Here is a 22,225-nt window from a genome sequence, read left to right on the forward strand (position 1 = left end):
CTGGAACTCTCCTGAAACAAATATCATTCATCATCATTAACCTCCCAACCATCCTACTAGCCATGCAGAGCCCAAGGCTCTAGTGGGCATCATCCTCAGGAAAACGTTGAAATAGCTTTTGAGAGAATCAAATTTCTTGTTCTTCAAATCCATTATTCTAATCGCAAACAATATAAAACAATAATAAATCATAAATCCCATAAGAAACTCTATCAATGTATAAATAAATATCATCGATCAATCAGCAGATCAGAGAGCTATCTACTAATGAACTTTGTCTAGCGTTTGTTTATATTGAAAATTGTACATCGATTTGATGCCTCGACCAGTTATAACAGACAGTATTTCATCCATAACAAAATTGAAAGTATGAAAATCATCCTATTCCTTCAAATAGCTTATAATAGTATTCAGATCGGCAGACGGATCGAAATTCTGTTGTAAAATGAAAATCTCGGAGGCTTTGATTTCCAATAATATGTTTGAAAAAACAATCCCAAAAAACAATTGTGATAGCATTAGGAGTGACATAATCTATGCCAGATGGCCCAGCAAACAACGATTGCGATACAACGCAAATCAATTTCAGCTCTTGAAAGTTGGTAGAACTTGGAACAAAGATCAAATTACAGCACCTAATCAATCACCAAACTTATTCTGATTCTGATCTATCTCGTCTTGCTTTTAAAAGTGTTGGAAGTTTGTTATGAGTTTTCTACTGATTCTCGACTGATCAGTGAGCACAAGCATATTTCGTGGATCAATGTATTTATCCTTCCCATTTATTGAGATTAGTTGCTATCACTCTTATCAAAATAGTTTGTTGTAGATGATTTACTGCTTAGATAATGTCAGCTCAAGAAATACCAATTCCACCATCTACTCCGAATCTCATAACCTACAGTGTGTCGTTCTGTGACAATAGTTTTATGGTAGATGCGAATGACAGAGAGCCTCTTCTGGCCAATCAGACATCCAATCACAGTTCACAGGAAACTCTGGATAGAGGCATCACACTACCCATCCCAAAAAGTACGAAAAATAGATTTACTGACTGTCATTGTGCCAACTCTTTTCCTTCACTCAGAGGAGCTTACCATGATCAAAGGTAATTTTAAAAACATTTTTCCAATTATATATTATAATGAGCACAAATTATATAGTTTTGTCTTGAAGCACTACTGCAACCTGTACTGTTGCAGGCTCCAGCTTTCTGGAGTATTAGCCTACCATCACTTTGTCTAGACCTCCCCCCTCCCCACCAACAAGACCAATGAAGTTAATTCACAACCGAATTAATTTTAATGGATTAGTTCCATTTCAGTGGCTACCTAAACATCCCCAAATTTTAGTACCCCCATGAAAACCTGGGCATTGCTTATTAAGAATATTTTTGTAAAATTGCAGTATTTTTGTCTATTGAGTCTTGGTTTTTTGGGTTGTCATTAAAACTAGTTTGTTATCATAATGGCGAAATTGTAGTTTATCATTGAACAGTGGACTACTTTAATATTGAAATCAATGCATTTTATTCAATCACATTCTGTATTCGCGAAAATCTGTTTTGTCATTCATGCCAGTTTTTTTATTATAAATCAATGGATGTTTACTTCCACCACTTTATGGTATCCTACTACAATAAATTTTAGAGATTTAAAACTCTTTTAGTACCTCTGCAATTTACAATATTATTGTCTTCAAATATTGAAATTGAAGAATGTGCAACTATAATCAGTCAGTAGTAACTTGATCACAATCAAAGTAACAGTAGAAAAATCAAAATCCAAAATAATGTATATTTGATTCTTAGTAGAGGTAGACTGTTAATCTAGTACCGTACAGCTTGCCCGGAATAATTAAAACCGTAGCTTAATAATAGGCTACTCTCAACTCTAAACTAAACAAAAGTGTTCCTTAAGATAGTAACCTCATTTTCAAATTATTGAAAAAGCTTTGTCTGATGAAGAATGTGAAGTGAAGTTAGTTTCAACAAGTTAACTGACTGGGGTCAGTTTTAATTGGCAATTGAGTAAATGTGAATATTATAACTCATTCAAAATCAGCTCGCATTATTATGTCAAGAAGATGAGCTGCTGATTCAAAATATTTTTTTATCTTTATCCCTTTATGAGGTCTATTATCCTTGAAATTAATAGAGTCCGTATAAAATTTATCAAACTATGAAAAAAGAGTTGAGTACAATTTATGTAGGCTACTTATATATGGTTTACACTCTAATGCATATAATGAAACAATCCATATAAACGTTTTCAATGTACTTCTAAAATTATAATTATTAATTAGGCTATACGTATTTACAATTTGGTAAAATAATCTAATATTTTCTCAATTCAACAATTGAGTGAGTACCGGTAACATTTTTGTTATAAATTACCCACACCACTTATATCTATACTGTTGGTCCGGAAACATAAAAATCGTCTCAAGGGGCTAGGAGAATTATAAAGAGATATGCAACAAGTTTGAACATAGAATCTCAGAAATGTTTCTTATTTTCACTCTCCTTGCCCTATTACCATAGGTAATGAAAGTATTATTGCTTTCCGAAAAAAAATTAAGGTTCCACAATTTCTAAATTTCTATACGTTTCAAGGTCCCCTGAGTCCAAAAAAGTGTGTTTTTTAAATAAATGTTGATGTTAAATCCAATCACAATGAATTTTTCTGAAGCTCCACATTTGAAGATGCAATAAAAACGTCATTAGTTCCATTTCAGTGGTACCGGAGACCTCTATTTCATATTTTGTAGACAAAATACCAAGTCTTGTGACTGATTATTCATAATAAATAAAATATTTCGTAAAATAAATGTGTGCATACTTTTTGTTCTGATGATACTTGTATATCTCCCGATTCTGCGTGGGCGATGCCAGAGTTTCTTAAAATATTCCTAAATGTTATTTATTTTTAAACTCTATTTTAGACGGCTCAGAATGACGTTGCTGTAGAATTTTATTAACGTAGATCGTACATGATGTCAATAAATGTTGCGGTTGCATAAATTAAATTCTACTTCAAAATCAACGAGCATATATTCATTGGAAGTGAATGAAGCTAATTATTTATTGTGAATTGAAAATTTTCGTTTCAATTTATGTTAGTAAACTGTTTGGTGGGCATGTGTGTGATCATTTAGGTTAAAATGGATATCTGTGCATTTTGTACCCAGTTTTATTATATGTAGTTTTAGTGTAGCTTTATATGATTCTTATTAACTGTTGTTGAATAAGTCAATGTTGATAAGACTGAAAATCAGGAAAATATGCTGCTGTTGACGAGTCAAGGAGAATTGCAAATCCAAAAGTAATTACTACTCACACGTATAATTCAGATACATAGATTGAAAATATATATAAAGATAGATATGATATAATAGAATATAATAAAATAGATATAATAGATACATAGATACGACTAGATTGAAAATAATGTTCGAAAGTGTTATAATTAGTTGATTGAATAGAAGTGATTGAGGAAGCCATACGAAAATAAAACTATTTTTCTTTCGTTATGTCTGCTATGATATGCTCGCTCTATCCCCACATTCTTTCAATAATTTGAAGTTATATATGCATCCCTATCTTATCTATAAAAACAATTTTACATATATAAAACAATATATAATAGGATTTCATTAGAGAATAGAATAGGGGTTTCCTCAGCCAAGTTAGAAATCAACGATTATTTATTTTACTATAGATGAGTGACTGTACTGTTCTTACTTCTCTAAATTGTTAATTGCTGCTTGTTTTAGTGGCCCTATGACTGTGTGTGCTCAATATTGTCACACGACCACTCTTTAGCACCTAGACATTGCTAGGTTGCAGTGATGGCTTATGGTCTTTGCTTTGATAATTATCAGGAACCTATATTCCCTGACAAGTATATATCAGATATTTAAATAAACATCAAGTCATCAAATTTTCCAAGATGCTATAGTTTTTTTATGATTCCAAAAAAATCATTCAAATTAGTTGCATGATTAATATATACCCCAAATCCTCGCCCGAATAAAACATTCACCTCTCACCAAAGTAATAAATTTTGTTGAATGGAAATAATTTCCAAGAATAAAAAAGCTGGTATAGTTTTTTTATAGAGCTAGTAATCTTAGAAGGTAGCTTGAAATGTAGATTATCCTCTTCAATAATATTGTCAAGTGGCACCACGCCTTCGTACTCGTCATTATTATCTAACATTTTAATTTGTACAAATGACGATTTGTGTGGTATTACTTGAATCAAAGAGCAGAATTTTATCATCAAACAAACCAGCATATTCTAGCAGTAGTTTGAATAGTGTAGAAGCAAAGCGAAGTTTATCTAAACTCGTAACAGACCTCTTCCTACTGAAACTTATCTGCATTCTTATCTTCTGTTTTCCACTTCTAATTTATTAAACCTCAAGTAAGATCGTTAGGAAGAACGTTAGTTTCGATTGAAATGTGATTTGTTCGGTGACTGATGACACTTTTGTGCAGAAACGTTTTAGTGTTTTTCCAAAATTGATTTTGTTTTTCTAATGGCAATAAGAATAATTGTATTGAGCTTTCATCAAAGTTAATTTCCTTTGTCAAGTGTTGAATTCCTGTTACCAGTTTATTGGAATGGATGAGAAAACTCCGTTGATTCTGTGAGTATCAGGAATGTTTCATTAAATTATTTTTATAAGAACTCATATTCATGAAATTTTATTTCTATTTACTCATAAAATCCAGAAACTAGAAAAAAAATTATTCACTATAGAGCTAGTTTTTTTTAATGATCTCTTCCCTCAAGGTTATTCTATTCCTCAGCATTCTACGTTTTTATCATAGAGTCAAACACTTCTATTCCTTAATTTATACTGTACTGCCGGCGTAGGTGTGGTCTTAAGATGCATTAGCTATTCAGGTGCATAAGTAATCATGTGATCTGAGATGCTATCAAATTATATTATCAACTTTAATGTACCCAAGCCATAAAATATTTACATCATAGAACTTTCAACTATAGTAGTTAAACTAATTTCACTTTTGCAAATGAAATTAATTCTTGGGATATCCACAAAGGAAACCTGAAGCATTGAAAAACATCAATAAAAAAGCATAACAACGGAAACTGTCAATATAAATTTGAGCATAGATTGGAGATTAATTTTTAAACCTAACTTTTCTTATTTGAGAAGACTCCGTTTTCTACTATTTTTCCTCTGCTGTTTTTACTTTCCTTGCCCTATTAGGTACAATAGGTAAGGAAAGTATTGCTTTCCGAAAAAAATTAAGGTACCCCAATTTCTAAATTTCTATACGTTTCAAGGTCCCCTGAGTCCAAAAAAGTGGTTTTTGGGTATGTGTGTGTGTGTATGTGCGTCTGTGTACACGATATCTCATCTCCCAATTAAGGGGAACTCTCCCACTTTCTCCCACTTGAAATTTGGAACTTGAAGTCCTTGCAATATAAGGAAGGATCCGACACGAACAATTTCAATCTAAGGCAATGCAAGATGGCGGATAAAATGGCGAAAATGTTGCCAAAAACAGGGCTTTTTTGCGATTTTCTCGAAAACGGCTCCAAAAATTTTGATCAAATTTATACCTAAAATAGTCATTAATAAGCTCCATCAACTGCCGCAAGTCCCATATCTTTAAAAATTCCAGGAGCTCCGCCCCATCTATGCAAAGTTTGATTTAAGATTCCCATTTATCAAGCTTGAGATGGAATTTAAACAAAAAATTCCAAGTGGAAAAGATAAGGCATAAAAATCTCTACAATTAATGTTCAGTAACATTTTCACCTAACATTTTTAACAAGCTCGAAATTCGATAAAATGTTATTATTTCAATTGCAAACTGTTGGCAACTGTTTATTCTATTGAATCATTCACTATGAAGAGATAGCAGACTTCGTGTGTCTCCAGCGTTATTGTCCTATCACCAGCTGGCTTGGATCTTTAAATAGTAGACTTGAGATGCGCGTGAACGTCAGGTGATAAATTTCCATAACGGCAAGGAAAGTTGTGTGAGTGCGCCACACCAGATTTTTCAACTTTTGTCTCTTGCCAAAAAGTCAATATAGTACCATGCAATGCTAATGGAGGAATTTCATCTTTCAAGTTCTACAAAATAAGCTACAGTACAGCTGATAGAAACGAAGATTAAGAGCTGTATGCTGATAAATTCGGCTGTAAAATTCAAATCAGAGTTGCTTCATGTTTATGAATCTTTGTGTTTCCATCTAAGTTTTGTATATTTTTTATTCAAATTCATTTATGAATGAAGTCTAAAAAATCTCCAAGCGGTTAGTCCGCAGGTCAATTATTATCTCCGGATAGTTGGAAAACTGTAACTATATTGTAAACTTTATTTTTCCTAACAAAACTAAATTCTTTATTCAGTTCACATCTCTGCTATATGTTTCAAAAGGTACGTTGAAAGGTTTAATAATTTGTTATTGTACAAAAATATGGATAATTATTTGCTTTAATATTTTAATATTAATAATAACTAATATTTAAAATATTTTTTTTATTTTTATTATTTTTAATTGGGTTATTACTATTGTATAACGTTCCTCTACAACTATAATAATGGTTTAGTTAACACTGAATTTTATGTTTTACTCATTTTCATTGCTCAATGTAATAGTCCCCTTATTATAACTGAATATCGGGGATATTGAACTGAGTACAAAAGCATAAAAAAATTATCACGAAAGAAGAAATTATAATAACATTCATAGTTCAAACAGAAATGTTCTATCAAATATCACAGTAAATTGATACACAGTAATTCCCAGAGAAATGAAAAAATTTCCCACACAAAGACCCGGTTGCACAAAAGCCGGTTAAATTTTAATCCTGATTAATTTCACGTGAACCAAATTAGAGAAGGCCATTTCAAAAAGACGGATCTACTGGCATTATATTATATATAATAATAATTATTATTATTATATTATTGACCGAGCGAAGTGAGGTCTAAGATTCAAGTCGACGGTTTGGCATTTCTCTTAATGTTTATATGTTTATATGTTGCGCATTTACGGCGAAACGCGGTAATAGATTTTCATGAAATTTGACAGGTATGTTCCTTTTTTAATTGCGCGTCGACGTATATACAAGGTTTTTGGAAATTTTGCATTTCAAGGATAATATAAAAGGAAAAAGGAGCCTCCTCCATACGCAAATATTAAAGTAAAAATCAGACTATAGAATTATTCATCATAAATCAGCTGACAAGTGATTACACAGATGTGTGGAGAAGCCAGTCTATTGCTGTATTTCCATAAGGTCTATAGTTTCAATCAGGAACTTGTGGATGAGAATACTGCGTGAGGTCTACTGTTCACAGAACTACTAGTAATTATATAATTGGAATACTGGAATTTCAATCAGAATTGAAAATAACCCGGCTTTTTTGCAACCGGCACTAAGTACCTGATTGAATGATTACAAAAGTTCAACAGCTGAGTCATAATTTTGACACAGTCCCACACACATGAACTCGCTCACTAACTTCCATCATCAACAGACGACAAAATGATTATTATCAGCTGTTTTTCCAAGGATGAATAATAGTTATCCTTTTAATGTCCTTCAACGAGTTTTCCCAGAGATGAGACCTAGTGCAATCGAATTTTCATATTATAAACCTACTATGTTCTGAATTTCGTGAGAATCGTTAGAGCCGTTTTCGAGATCCGGTGAAATACAAACATATAAACATATAAACATCTAAACAGAAATTGCTCGTTTAATAGTATAGGATTGGTAACAGAGGCTTAATGACCTCAAGGTGGATAGACAGATATCCATCTATCTACCTTGTAATAACAACTACCTGTCATCAATTTTGTCAAATTTTAAGAAACGATGTTGATTACAATAGAGTTGTGAAGGTTGATAGTGGATGTAGAAAGTAGTCGAAGCATTAATTATTAATTACGTCAGTAGCGATAGCGAATACGCGAATAGTTATTCATTAATCGTTATCGTACCTATTAAAATTACTATTTAGTGGCTAATTGCCCGCAGATAGAGTATTGATACTTTATCTGAAAGGAGGTGTGTAAAATTATAAATTATCTTTCATCGAACTTCCTTCTTGAGGTCAGCGTTCGTTCAAATCTATTATACCGTATCATATGGAACTTCAAGGTGAAAATATTAGTTTTTCTAGAAAAAAAATAAAAAATGAATGTACAAGTTATTTTTTAACTGAAAATTATTGGGAAAATAGCTTTTACTCTACGTGAGCCTTGCAAGATAAGGTTTCTATGTCCGTGATTTACTACTCTCATCTAAATAATAGGTTGTTAGTTTCCGGGGTCTTTTCAAGTCACAAGAGGAAAAGAATTTACTCTTAAATAATTATTGAGCTCGGCTGTTTGCATTCTATTTACCGCTTTTTCCCTCCAAATATCTACCTACTTTAATTGGATCAGTTGAATTTAATTTGCAATTTACTTGAAAGCTAAAGTGGTTTGATTTCTATAGTTTAATAATAATAATAATATCGAGTGACATGGCTGGCTCAGGTCTGGTGTCAGAGTTTTCAGGTCGCAACTGATCAATTTCAGGGCCTCTGACGTGACCTAACGACTGCTTTTTAGGCAGCCGGGACCGACGACTTAACGTGTCCATCCGAAACACGGGTAGTTTATAGTTTAATAAATAGCAAATTGCAGCACTAAGTATGAATCATTTTCTCTCATTTCTTGCAGTCATGAAACAGCGTTTCTCTTTCAATTTATCAAGCTTTTTGGCAAATTTAATTGACGCCAGTATTTTTTTAATTAGCAGGCTAAGCTTGAATAGATATTAGAGAAAATAGAATCTACTACCAGAGAAAAACAATATATTTTATAATAAGTATTAAAGTTCCCATGTCATCAATTTAAATCACTTTTTTAATGCCTTACAAAAAATTAATAATAAATACAAAATTTTACCGTACTGATTGAAAATGTGATATTATTAGAACTAGAAATATATTTTTCTATAAGGCGACAACAGCAAAACCTTACAATGCTAACAAAACCTTTCACTTATCACAATATTATAAAACGTTAGCAATCAAAAATAAAATAAGGAAAAGTAAAGTGAGGTAGAGTTATAAACAACGGCTAAAGAATCTGAGATTTATGAGATATGAAGCAACTTTTATACTTTGAAGTGTATTAACAATCACAGGCATTAACAAAATAAACTAATCTGAAGAAATATAATCTGGAAATTTCCCATGCCAGTCGTTTTAGTCTTTAGTCCTTACCCCCCTTTATGACTTTTCCAATTGTGCCATTGGTGTGCCTGTACAGTGGCGTGTTTGACTGACTAGTAGATAAGGTTTACGTTTCTGGCTCCTCTCGGAGAGAAGAGAAGAGGGTGAACGGAGGGCAATCGATCACAATTTTAGGAATGAAAAGTCCTTTCCACTTTCAGACGTAGATATATTCTTGAAACTAGTTCCAGTCATGAACCTACCCCTCTGGACCATAACTGCGTTCTTTCGACTAAATATTTAATTCTCATTATTTTTCTATTTAATTTGATTTTAGACTGATAATCACTCCAAAACCATTCTTATAGTTTATAGTATATACAGTACATCTATTTTTACAAATTTGTTCCAGAAACAAAATAGATTTTCTGCTCCACAAATCTGTAAGAAATGATCTTAGACGGTCTTCATTTCCGATGATCGTGGGTTATATGAATCAATTAATTTCATTGCTAATATACCGGAATCGGCAAGTTTTTAGAAGTGAACCATTTTAGTAGTGAATCTAAGATTAGTCTCCCATTTAAAATTGTCAATCTGTCAAAAACTTTCATTCATAATAATGAATTCTTTTTCAATGTTCTGTTATCACAGCTGTAATAAATCCCAAAAGCGGAGGGTATCAATACTATTGATTACATGAATACAAGAGACGTTAAATGAATAATAATAAAAACAATGATTCTTTGGAATCTGTCGAAATTGATATTGAGACGACATCCAGTATGAAAGAACAGGAGTTGGGAGTAAGTGATAATCCATGTATAAATTATTGCGATCTCAGTATCCCTAGGAATATATTATTTATTTATATCCAATTTGTAGATTATAAGCGGCTCAGAGACGGAAACTATAAAAGCAAGTTACTGGCGACCAAGGCTTTTTATTACAGTATATCACTTACTTCCATCATTTTCCATTTTTCCATGTTTTGGTAAATGAAAATTTATTGTTGGAAAATAGCCTTGCTTTTTAGTCGTGTGGCTTAGTATAGATACCTATATAACCACAGTATCTGCTTGATTTTAAAATAAATGAACATACTTTTATATACAGTAATAGAAGATAGTCTTCATAGCAATGTAATAATTGAGTGTAGAACAGCTAAGTAAATTTGTTCATTCGATTCTTCTAAACGTTGATTTTTGAAAAGTATCTTGATAATGCAACTCGAAAAGGTAGATAATAAGGCATTATTATCGGACATGAAAGAGGCAGGAGTTTAAATACGAACCTTAATTTAGGGTATTTAAAATAAGATACCTTAGGAATAGCAGCACATTTTGTTCCTTATTTCAAAACCTTTGTACCAGCTTCAATGCTTGGCCATTAAAAACATCCCAAAACCTGTATTCAACAGTTTCCAAATCAATGAATAATATTCTTTTCTCATCACTCTAGAGGAACTTCCTCTTCAAGCGATATTGATGTATTCTATATTTTTATTCTTTTATTCCTAGGTAGTCCATAATTCAGAAAGAAACTCAATAATCCCCTTCAGAGAATCGTTGCTTTCAGATGTGAGAGATATTATTGAAATAGACGAAAATATCAACTGTACTGATATGAAGTACGATATTGATGGAAGGTGCAAGACAAATGATAATGCGTGCATTATAAATGATGTTATTTATGAAAAGAAAGAACTATCGCAAAATAATGAAGCATCGCATTTTACATTGTCAAAGTGAGTGTCCCTAGCTGTATGTACCGTAATCTTACAACATACAAGTATATATAGATTTCTACTCTACAGATCTTATAAGATAAAATTGAAATTCATAGTTAGAGAAATATCATAGCATCTTATATCATATTAAAACGGTATTCAATAAATCTATAGACCTATTAACCAATTCTTGTAGTGAAAACTTGTAGTGTCTACAGGCTATTATCCAATATATTATTGGATGACTGGAACACGGTTTAATAAAAATAATGGAAAATAAGGTAATTAAATAATTTTTTTTAAATACAGGCCACGTGATTTGATACATTTCGTGAAATAGTATTTTGAATTATTGCTTGATTAAATGTGAATCCTATTAAAATATCTCCATGAAAAATTTTGTATTCAATTTTTTTGGAGAAAAGTGTAGTCTCTGTGACATTGTCGCTTTCCCCTGCAATTCGGAATTTGAGATTTTCCAGTAGATTATTGCACCAAAGAATCATGATATTGCTGAAAGTATAAATAAAGGTTCAGTCGATAATAATGTTTAGACATTGTTGAAAATTATATTACAACGATGAACGTAACAAGTTGATAACAGCAGCAGGTCTGAAAGTACTGATAACAATTGAAAAATACATAACAGTTCATAAACAGTGTTTTCTCACGGCTCACATGTTTTCCTTCAATGTTGAAATGCAGTGTTGTTTATTCACACCTTGTTCGTTTGTGTGAGGGACTCACGTCAGGAAAACTGTCACCCATTACTGTTTTATCCCTGTCATCGGAAAAACTGTCAGTCTAAATTTTGGCAAACGAAGATAGTAAGTAAGTTAAGCATTCGACGAGCCATCACACATCTCAGGCGTTTAAGTGATAATGCAGCTTCAAGATAAAAGTTTTGAACTTCGTTTTTTTTACAATGACAAAAACAACAACGCCCCTGTTTTATGGTATTTTCCTTATCTCTATAAAATTGAGCAATTACTTTAATAGTGTATTCATCCCCACTCGCATTCATTGTCATTCTGTGAAGTTTATTATAATGGCGTAAGGCTGCCAGGAGATCCGTGAGTTATTTTCAATTTGTATTCTAAGCAAGCAGGTGGAAGGATAGTTAGGTAGCCTGTCTCAATACCTATCTTTGATGATAGGGGTCTTGGGAGTTAGTGGATGTGGTTTAGAGTAAGGTTCGTAGAATAGGTACTCAGTATTTCTACTGCACACTGATGTTTTTTGCACAGCTTCCTTTTATGTTAAATTATAATGCACATGGAGATAACACATAAATCGTCTGAAATGTCAAGTACCCAGTAATTAATTTTAATGATTTCATGGCTAAGAAATTAATTAAGTACATTTTGTAATGATGTCTGCTTTCTACTGTGACGTGAATTCAACTTGATTTTGTTAGTATGTAATATTATTAATTCAATATAATATTATACACTATTATATTCTATTCTATTAAATTGATTAGGCTTGATATATGTGAGCGGTTGATCAAAAATGCTATACTGTTTGGAGATAACTAGGGCACTACCTACTGAAACTGATATAATGTGCGGTGCAGTGATTCAAGATTCAAACACATAAATGTAAATATAAAACTTATATTTTGCATAAAAATGGAAGGTTTTTTGTAGATAATATGGAGGAAAATATTCATATACTGCTTGAGATGGTGGTCACTTGAATAATTTCTTGCCAAATCAAATGCATGTATTCCCTCAAAAAATACAAAAACAATACGGTACATAATATAAAATAATTTACTTGAAAATTACGAATTAAAAAAATATTATGTATATTATAAATTTCATCAAATTAATCGGCATTACCAGCAAAACCTTATTATTTTGCGTACTGGCGCGCAAAGACAGTTCGAAAATTGGAATCGTATCGTACTGTGCTTACTATCTACGTTTGAGGTCTTGAGGACTTGTGCTTAAGAAGTGAGATGGATATCAAGCTGTATTTATTAATATGTAGATTCTTCACCATCCAACATAAAGTGGGTACTGCAAATCTTATAGGATTGTGGTTTATTCCAGTTGAAGTTATGTATCTAGGTAAAGAAATCCATTCCAAAATATTATTTGAGAGGAAAAATACAATATTTTGTAAGAGATAATTAAATAATAATGAAGATTAATTGTAATTAATAATCAACACACTCATTCAACACGCCATTTTCACAGTGTATTATTGTTGTAGATCATTTTTCAATATTGATGTTATAAATAAATAAATTAATAAATAATTGTTTATTTCCCCCAAAAAAAACTAAAACTACTACATCAATTACAGAAAATATTAGATAGTTTACAATTACATACAATGGTTAGTTTCATAAATTTCTTATAATGTGTCTACATGTTTAGTGTTTTCTGTGTGGAAATCGACCTACTCCACTATGGCGTAGCATGTTCTAGAGTTGGTTTTGTTTGTTTGTTTTTTGTGTGCGGATTAGTAATATTAGTAAGTCATTAGGTATTTAGTTGAAAATATGAGTTGTTGTTTGAGATAATGTTTTCTATGTTCTGTCTTCCTTTGCTCATCAACCAATTGTGTACTATTGTTTTGAACTGTCTAGGATGATTAATCTGTTTGAAGTTTGCAGGTTATATAATTTTGGTGCTAAATGATTGAAATGTCTTTGGTATAGTGCCTTCCTTGCAACATTGGTGATGAGAAGATTCCTATATCTGGTGTTGTGATTGTGGTTCTGCTTTGAAATGTTGTTGGATTCTTGTGCAATCTGCATAGTATCTCCTTGGAGTAAAGCTGTCTTGGATTCATCACGTCAAACTCATTGAATAGCTGGTCCGATGAATAGCGTGGTGGCTTCTTGTTGATGACCCTCATGATCAGCTTCTGTACCCTGACAAGCGGTTCGATGTGTAAGAAGCTTGTTCCTCCCCATCCTACAATTCCATACAGCATGAGGGACTGTGCTAGAGAAAAGTAGATTACTCTTAGACATCCCTTGTCGACCAGTATCCTCAGGATCCTGTAGATGGTATTCGTCAGTCTCCCGCATAATTCATTGAGATGATGATCCCAAAGATTGGTATGTATGTAATAATGCTTTTTTCGTTGCAGATTTGGTGACCCAGCATTGTATGGATCTCTGCCTGGCGAGATGGACTGCCTGGGCTCAGATGCAGGCCTGGCCAACGGTAGCAGTTCCAATAAGCAGCAGAAAGTCATATTCTGCGTGCATGGCAAACCAAGCGGCTGCTGCGTTACTAGGCTCCAAACAGATCCTACTTCACCAACTGAAACTATTACTTTAGGTGAGCAAACACATTTTTTAACGTGTACCACCTTTTGCCAAAAAATCACTAATTTCAAGCATCAATCAACTAAAATCATGCAAATTATCGAATAAGTATCAATTATATACAGTAGGTACTGGTAAAAAAGTTTTCCAGAATATTAAAAAATCTTTGTGCAGTATTGGTTGACGCCATTCTCACATAATATACGCTGTTCAATACTCTTATATTATTGCAAAATAGAGATACTAAACATACATTTCCTTCTTGATTCTGTAAATCAATGGTTTTTATGTTCTGCTGGTAGAAAAGTAGGTATTCTGAATTCATGAAGTTGATCATCTTCATTATTCATTACTAATGAGCAATTGAATATACATTAAAAAATAAGCACCAGTTATAAATGATATTTTATTGTAAAAAACTAATCATCCCTGAATTTGTATTTTTCATTTATCATCATTCCTGTCCTGTATGATTCTTCATAATTATAATATTACAAATATACAAAGAAGCCTTTTTTCCTGTCATGTCCTGACTCTGATCTGAAACCCCTTAATAAATAGTAGTACGGTAGGTTATATAGTATAAAAGTAATATTTGATAATAATAGTAGACTAGTGCAAGCTTCCAAACTGTAATAAATTCTATGATACAGTTGAGTATTGTAAAACGTTGCGGTAATGTGACTTGATTATGATTTATTTTGTTTACATCAAAATGAATTAGTGAATAACAACAAAATTGGTCATAGTTTTAAATATATATACATAGTTTCTTGAATGAGCAATTTCATAATGAACATTATTTAATAAATTGTTGACCTATTATTTTATTTATCCATTAAAAATAATAAAATTATCTAAATTGTTAATATCTATTTAATTTAATTAATTAATCATCAACTTTATTTATCGGCAACCTCCTCCTCATCTCCGTAGCCACATCGACACAAACTGATGCAAGGCAAATAGATGAGGACAACAGAGGCAGCAAGATTTACTGCATGCATTATCACCCCGACGGAAAGTGCAGCGCCGTTCTGTTGATTTCCGAAGATGAACTATCTAGCGGAGATGGCTCAACAACCCTTAGTCGTAATGTTGGTAATGATTTTTAGTAGAAGACCCAAGTAAATCTAGAGTAAGGTACCATACTGTTGAATAGGAGGTACTTACCTAGCCTAAATAGAAGAGGGTAGTGACAACCCAAAGTTAGTGACATGTTACCCAAAGGTTAGTGACAACCTAAGGATAGTATATAGGCATTTTTACAAGCCTTGGTGACAACCCACTTTTTTGAACCATCAACTTACTTTCTGCTTCAGATTAAAGATTTTTGATATTTCAGTTAGATTTTCAGATACATTAATCCACATTTTATAATAATAAAATTAGCAAAAATATGTCATAGCATAAATTGGATGAACACTAGCACATTACTTTATTAAACGTGCCTATATGGACCTGGTCCTGATTATTTTTTGTGAGGCTCCAAGGCTCAACTCACATTCACGTGACTCAGGTCGAGAGGAGACTCGACTCTAGTCGAGAGCATGTGTTTCCAAATGGTGACAGTCACGGAGACTAGAATCGACTGGTCGAGTCTCTTCTCGACCTGTGAGTTGAGCCTAAGTTTTTATCTTGAAATGTCATGAATTTGCAGAATACCTACTGAATGCAATGCTCAAGGAACATTCAATGTATAAGACTGAGTAAATTTATATTAGATTCTCACAAATTTCAGATAATTTCAATTCTTCAATTGTAACCTAAAATGTTTTTCATACTTCTTTTGTAGATACAGAAGATCACTGTCATAAAATGAGGCAAGACAGTGTTGATAAAGTCGCCCGTCGGAAGCTGATAATTGCAAGCATACTATGTGTCTTTTTCATGATTGCAGAAGTTATTGGTGAGTATGAGATGACAACAAAATGGTGCAAAATATCAAATTAATTGGCCATACGATACTTATATTGATCATATTAACCAGTTGAAAATGAAATCAATAAAGACATTATTGCTCTAGTTTAGATCATAAGATGTTTGAACTGTTTCATTAAATAGAAATGGGAGAATGAAAAAAATAATCTCCGGGAAAATAAAAAGTTGGCTAAATGGCTGTTTCAGATGAAATCTAACAATCTAAAAGTTAATACGCCAGTCTTAATTCATTCGATCGAATATAATGAAAATGTGAATGTTTGTATAAGCTAATTAAGGTCAGCCAGAATGTAACATTTCACCAAACAGATTCGAGTGTCAGGTTGAAAGGATTGAATTTCAATTTTTCTTCGATCACGTGTCCAGCCCTACTTCGTCAGCACACCATTCGACTGGCACTAACTTTAACAAAGTTCCGCTGACCAGACAAGCTGTCCAGACGAACCTGTTCAGTAAAACGTTACTTTAGTGACTGAAGATGTGCGTCGATTTCGAGGTTTCACTGTGTATTTCAATTCCAATTTCAATATATTCACAGCACACAAAAATACAATGAGTAAAAGCAATATACAACAAAACATTAACAGTAACAATGATATTAACACATTAAAATACAATATTGCTAAAATGATGTGTGCTGGAAGAAAGAGGGGGGAAATACCTTGCCAACTATGGTTTCCCATGTAATAGGCAGATAATTATGCAGGTATTCTGTTATGGATCATTTCTGCGACGTATTTGAGAGCAGCAGTGTATGTAATATCATTACAGAGTAAGAAATCGCAAAAAACATATAACGCACGAAGAATCCCTCTCTATAAATCATATTTTACTGATCCACCTATAAGCAACCTTTTTAACCTATTCCCTTTTCCCAAAAACATTTTGATTCTCAAAATTGATCAAGTGGATGGATAGATAGAAAGGTTTTTAATTAAGTTACCACCTTTTATCCTTATAGCTTCTTTCTGAAGATCTTTTTAAATTATTAATAGAACAATATTCCTAATTAATGCTATGAAATACTCTGAAAACTTCTGCTACTGCGAATTCTGACAATAAAATTAATAGCTAGGAAATTCAATGAACGCTGCTATACAAAAATATATTATCCGGATGCGAATATATATTTTTGTACAGCAGCTGTTGTACAACAGCAGCTACAGAGTTTTAGATCTTCTTATGAGCGTTCAAACTGTTTGAAATTTGGCTTTGAACTCGACAATACTTTTTCATCTTTGAGCAAAAACAAAGTTTTTTCATCAAAACCTGAGTGCTGGTGACTAGTAACAAAATAGAAAACGAGAAGAAGGAACGTTCTATGTTTTTACTCGGTGGTTGAGTGTAGGTGGAGTGATGTCAAACAGCCTGGCGATAGCAACAGACGCGGCGCACCTGCTGACAGACTTTGCCAGCTTCATGATCTCGCTGTTCGCGCTGTGGGTGGCCGCCAGGAAGCCAACCCGCCAGCTGCTGTTCGGCTGGCACCGCGCCGAGGTGATCGGCGCCCTCTGCTCGGTGCTCACCATCTGGGTAGTGACAGGCATCCTCGTCTACGTCGCCGTCGAGCGCATCATTCACCAGCAGTACGAGATCGACAGCACCATCATGCTCGTCACCTCTGCCATCGGAGTTCTAGTCAATCTCATGTGAGTAAATACTCTTGCAAAACTTGAGATAGTTTTGAACGGTATACTGGGCCAGATTACATACATGTAGTAGAACAAAGAACAAAGGTGGTTTGTAGCTGAACAAAGGTGAGCTGTACTATGCAGAGTGGCCCAAAAATCACTATCCATGAGCTATGTAACCTATACTGCAATTATAACGTGGAACTCACTACAGTGCTATCAGCAAGAAAATGTGTAGCAAATAAGGCTATAAAATGAATATATGTCGTAATGTAGACAACATGCAGATGTCCGTGTGTTTGAAACAGTTCATCTAAATTCGAAGGCCCAATTCATACAGAAGTGGCGTGTGGAACTGAGGTGGCGAGGGCTTTTGTCACTCTTATATAAAAATGCAAACGTCCCTTCTGTTTGCATTGGACGTATTTGCAGAGGCGTATGGCAGAGACGTGGCGCGGACTTTTGTCACTTCCACGCCACGTCTCTGCCATACGCCACTCCTATGTGAATTGGGCTTAAGATTTAGAACGAGTAGTGATTTTTGTGTCAGTTACTCTGTAAGTGAATGTTCTATTTGAATTTTCAAAAAAATTAAAAATTGTATTTTGATTGAATCAAACATATAAAAAACCAGACTAAAAATCTTGAAAGGTATTCAGTATCTTTATTTGTTATGATTATTACACTTTACTCCAAATTTATAGTTATCAGACTCACTTACTCCCAGTGCCATCTATATCTACGAAAGAAGCTGATATTTGGCTACACCGACAAAAAGCCTCCATTTGGGTTGATCTCCTTTGTAGCTCCCAAGACTCTCCTGGTCGGTCTTGACCCGTTGCCACCATTTCTATCTAGGTCTTCTATGAGGTCGCATTCCTGGTGGTTTGGTTGCAGATACTTTCTCAAGTTTCAAGATCAACACCCAAGATATATTACACCCAAGTTTAGTTAATAGGCCTACTACAACTCATCAGAAAAACAACACCTAGAAATACACCCAGAAATACAACTCATCATAATACAGAATAAAAGCTTTTATCCATCAAATATTTCTTTACCTCAAATTGTAATTTTTTTCTCTGTATTTTTAGGTATATTTATATCTAACTTACAACATGTGACTATATTTTCACTTATTTCTCATATTTTATGTACTCTATGTAGATAGTAACATCATTTATTTTTTCTGTGTATTTTTATCTAACTTACATCATCTGAGCTATATTTATTATATTTTAATTATGTAAGCAATGTAGATAGTAAAATCATTTATTTGAGCCATTTGTTCAAGTGGAGGAGTATGATAACAGAAGAGATTAATTGTGTTGAAATTGAATGTAAGGTGATTTGGCTTGCAGAATGGGGTGCACACTGCACCAGCACAGTCACGGACATGGGGGTGCGGAGGAGCACCGTGGCTCCAACAGCATCAATGTACGCGCTGCCTTCATCCACGTGCTGGGCGACTTCATTCAGAGCACCGGCGTCTTCATCGCTTCCATCCTCATATATTTTAATGTAAGCTATACTGAAACACTTTCAACGTTGCCTTTATCAAACTGACAACTTAGATTTCTTTAATTTAATAATTCAACTTCATTATTATGCGTAAACCTGCCTGGGTTACATTGGTCGAGTAGAAGGGCGATTAGAAAGGCGAGTTAGTACTCTACCGTCAACTTGACCTGTGTAGGCAATATTGAACGAATCGAGTGCCAGACCCAAGTGGCGGGCAAGTCGAGTAGTTTCGCCCGGGAGACAACCACTCGACCAGTTCTTAGCACTCGCCCTACCCCCACCATGCTCAGTCAGCTGTGTCAAATCGCATTTCCTTCATAAACTCTTGAAGGCTGTCACATATAACATCACGCACTTCTGGGATCTTCGAGATAACTAGCCTTGACACTCGGAACATAATTATGCTGGGGAGATCTACAGGTGTTTCCAGTAGCAAGATAAGCCAGTGTAACCTCTAGCTTTACTTTTGAAGGTAATGAGTCTCTCAATTGAGTGTCTTTTTTGCTGATTTTTGGAGAGAATTTCCAAAAGATTTTTTAAATTATGAGGCGTTAATCTCAGAAATGCCATGTACTATTTAGTATAGCCTATCCTCTGATGCCAGTTCAGGTAACATGAGTGTCTCTTATCTTAATCCAGTCTCTTACCCAAACGCGTGTTTCGCTATTTCTTACTTCTTACACTAATTCATCAACCTCCTCTTCTAAAAATCATACACCCTTTTCAAGCACCTTAGAAGTAAAATCTATACTACGTGACATTTTACACAACTGTTTACACAACGTGTAATCACCAAAACTTATGTAGTCAACTCGGCCGAGTTAACTTTACCAATGTGATCCAACTCTTCTAAGACATGACAAGTAAGCTGGGCTGGGCCAAGTCAAATCGGCCAAGCTAACTCGACTAATGTGACCAAGGCTAATAATAATGGAACACAGATTTATAAATTTCACTAACAACTCTCTTAATAATCTGAATTACACTCTCAAACTCAATTTACTTGTTACATTGAATATAACTTGATAGTAATCTTCGTAACAACATTTTCTTCACATAGAAATTTTACTCATTTTTACTTTCCTTGCCCTATTACAATAGGTAAGGAAAGTATTGCTTTCCGAAAAAAATTAAGGTACCCCAATTTCTAAATTTCTATACGTTTCAAGGTCCCCTGAATCCAAAAAAGTGGTTTTTGGGTATTGGTCTGTATGTGTGTGTGTGTGTATGAGTGTATGTGCGTCTGTGTACACGATATCTCATCTCCTCCCAATTAACGGAATGACTTGAAATTTGGAACGTAAGGTCCTTTCAATATAAGGATCCGACACGAACAATTTCGATCAAATGCGATTCAAGATGGCGGCTAAAATGTTGTCAAAAACAGGGTTTTTCGCGATTTTCTCTAAAACGTCTCCAACGATTTCGATTAAAGTTATACCTGAAATAGTCATCGATAAGCTCTATCAACTGCCACAAATCCTATATGTGGAAAAATTTCAGGAGCTCCGCCCCATCTATGCAAAGATTGATTTTAGATTCTCAATTATCAGGCGTTAGATACAATTTAAACAAAAAAATTCGAGTGGAAAAGATTCAGTATGAGAATCTCTACATCTAATGTTCAGTAACATTTTCACCTAAAATTGAAAATAAGCACGAAATTCGAGAAAATGTGATTATCCAATCGCAAACTGTTGGCAACTGTTGATTCTATTAAATGATTCACTATGAAGAGAAAGCAGATCTCGTATGTCTCCAACGTTATTGTCCTGTCACCAGCTGGCTCTGATCTTTGTTTATAAGTAGACTTGAGATGCGCGAGAACACTAGCGTCAGATGATCAATTTTCATAACGGCAAGGAAAGTTGTGTGAGTGCGCCACACCAGATTTTTGTCATAGTCATCCAATCTGAAATCAAGCCGGTAAACAGCTGTTTGCCGAACAAATAAACATATGATTCTCATTACAGCATACTCTACTGCATGGAGGATCGTCCTTGCTCTACTGTAATGAAACCATATGTTTTATTGACAGTCGAGTATGTTTCCTAGTTCCAGAATAGGAACAGCAAAACTGCTACAAAAAACACCTTTAGCGCTCCAGGTGGAAGTTTCATCAACTTCCACAAAATTCCTGATTCGAAATTTGTAAACTAGGTTCCTTATAGAATGCATGTAGTTACTTCAGCACGAGCAGGTCATGTTTTATATTTCTTAATTATTCTTCTTTAGATTATTATCACAAAAAATAGTGTACGTTACTCAGACGTGAATGTCTTTAGCAGTGCTCGAATGAAATTCTAGTCTCTGCTAACGCCTCGACTAGAAACATCATCCGTCCATGTGACGAAAGATACTATTATAAGCTGTTAAGATTTTTCTATCATGTATGTTACAAGTAGAAGAATATAACAGATAAGTAGTAATAGACAGAAGAGTAGAAGATTGATATCAGAAAATATTTAGCACTTAGGATGAAAACATAGTGCAGCGGCGAAGATAGAATGTATCAGAGAAACTAGCTGAGAATGTTTAAATAATGCATGTAGTCATCTAAATGTCTTCCTTCTACCTTCTAACCTACCTTCGCTCTAACACAATATTTGAATGCATGCATTATATTCAACACTCAAACTACCTTCTCTAATAAAATCTACCTTCGCTGCTCCACATTATTTGGCACTTAATGACCAAACAATTTGTTTTCCTGAATAAATTCCTTAACGTACATAACTTATATAATATTATTTCACATATTATTAACTTGCAAACATTTATAATCTTATCTATTATCTTGTGTCAACTTGATTACTTATTAATATAGTAAGCCTATTGGTGCATTTATGTGTCTTGTGCTAATATGTGATACTTCAAAAGCTATACCTCCGTTAT

General features: G+C 33.7%; 1 protein-coding gene across 18 annotated transcripts in view; it reads left to right on the top strand.

Moving 5' to 3' along the window:
* LOC111047028 (zinc transporter 2) overlaps window positions 1-22,225 on the top strand; it is a 33,629-nt gene that overhangs the window by 9,103 nt on the left and 2,301 nt on the right. For 3 of the 18 annotated variants that reach the window (XM_039422727.1, XM_039422679.1, XM_039422687.1), the window contains exons 2-5: window positions 14,057-14,250; window positions 16,033-16,146; window positions 17,527-17,827; window positions 19,171-19,330. In XM_039422727.1, the coding sequence (XP_039278661.1) occupies window positions 14,097-14,250; window positions 16,033-16,146; window positions 17,527-17,827; window positions 19,171-19,330 (729 nt within the window). In that variant the 5' untranslated portion in view covers window positions 14,057-14,096. Of the gene's footprint in view, window positions 1-345; window positions 1,109-3,894; window positions 4,653-6,157; window positions 6,424-9,873; window positions 10,026-10,739; window positions 10,967-11,643; window positions 11,780-11,953; window positions 12,365-14,056; window positions 14,251-15,173; window positions 15,339-16,032; window positions 16,147-17,526; window positions 17,828-19,170; window positions 19,331-22,225 lie in introns of those variants that run through there. The other 15 variants (XM_022332695.2, XM_039422624.1, XM_039422637.1 and 12 more) reach the window with 15 other exon arrangements.

This window comes from Nilaparvata lugens, chromosome 1 (genome assembly GCF_014356525.2).
Source record: "Nilaparvata lugens isolate BPH chromosome 1, ASM1435652v1, whole genome shotgun sequence".
NCBI lineage: Eukaryota > Metazoa > Arthropoda > Insecta > Hemiptera > Delphacidae > Nilaparvata > Nilaparvata lugens.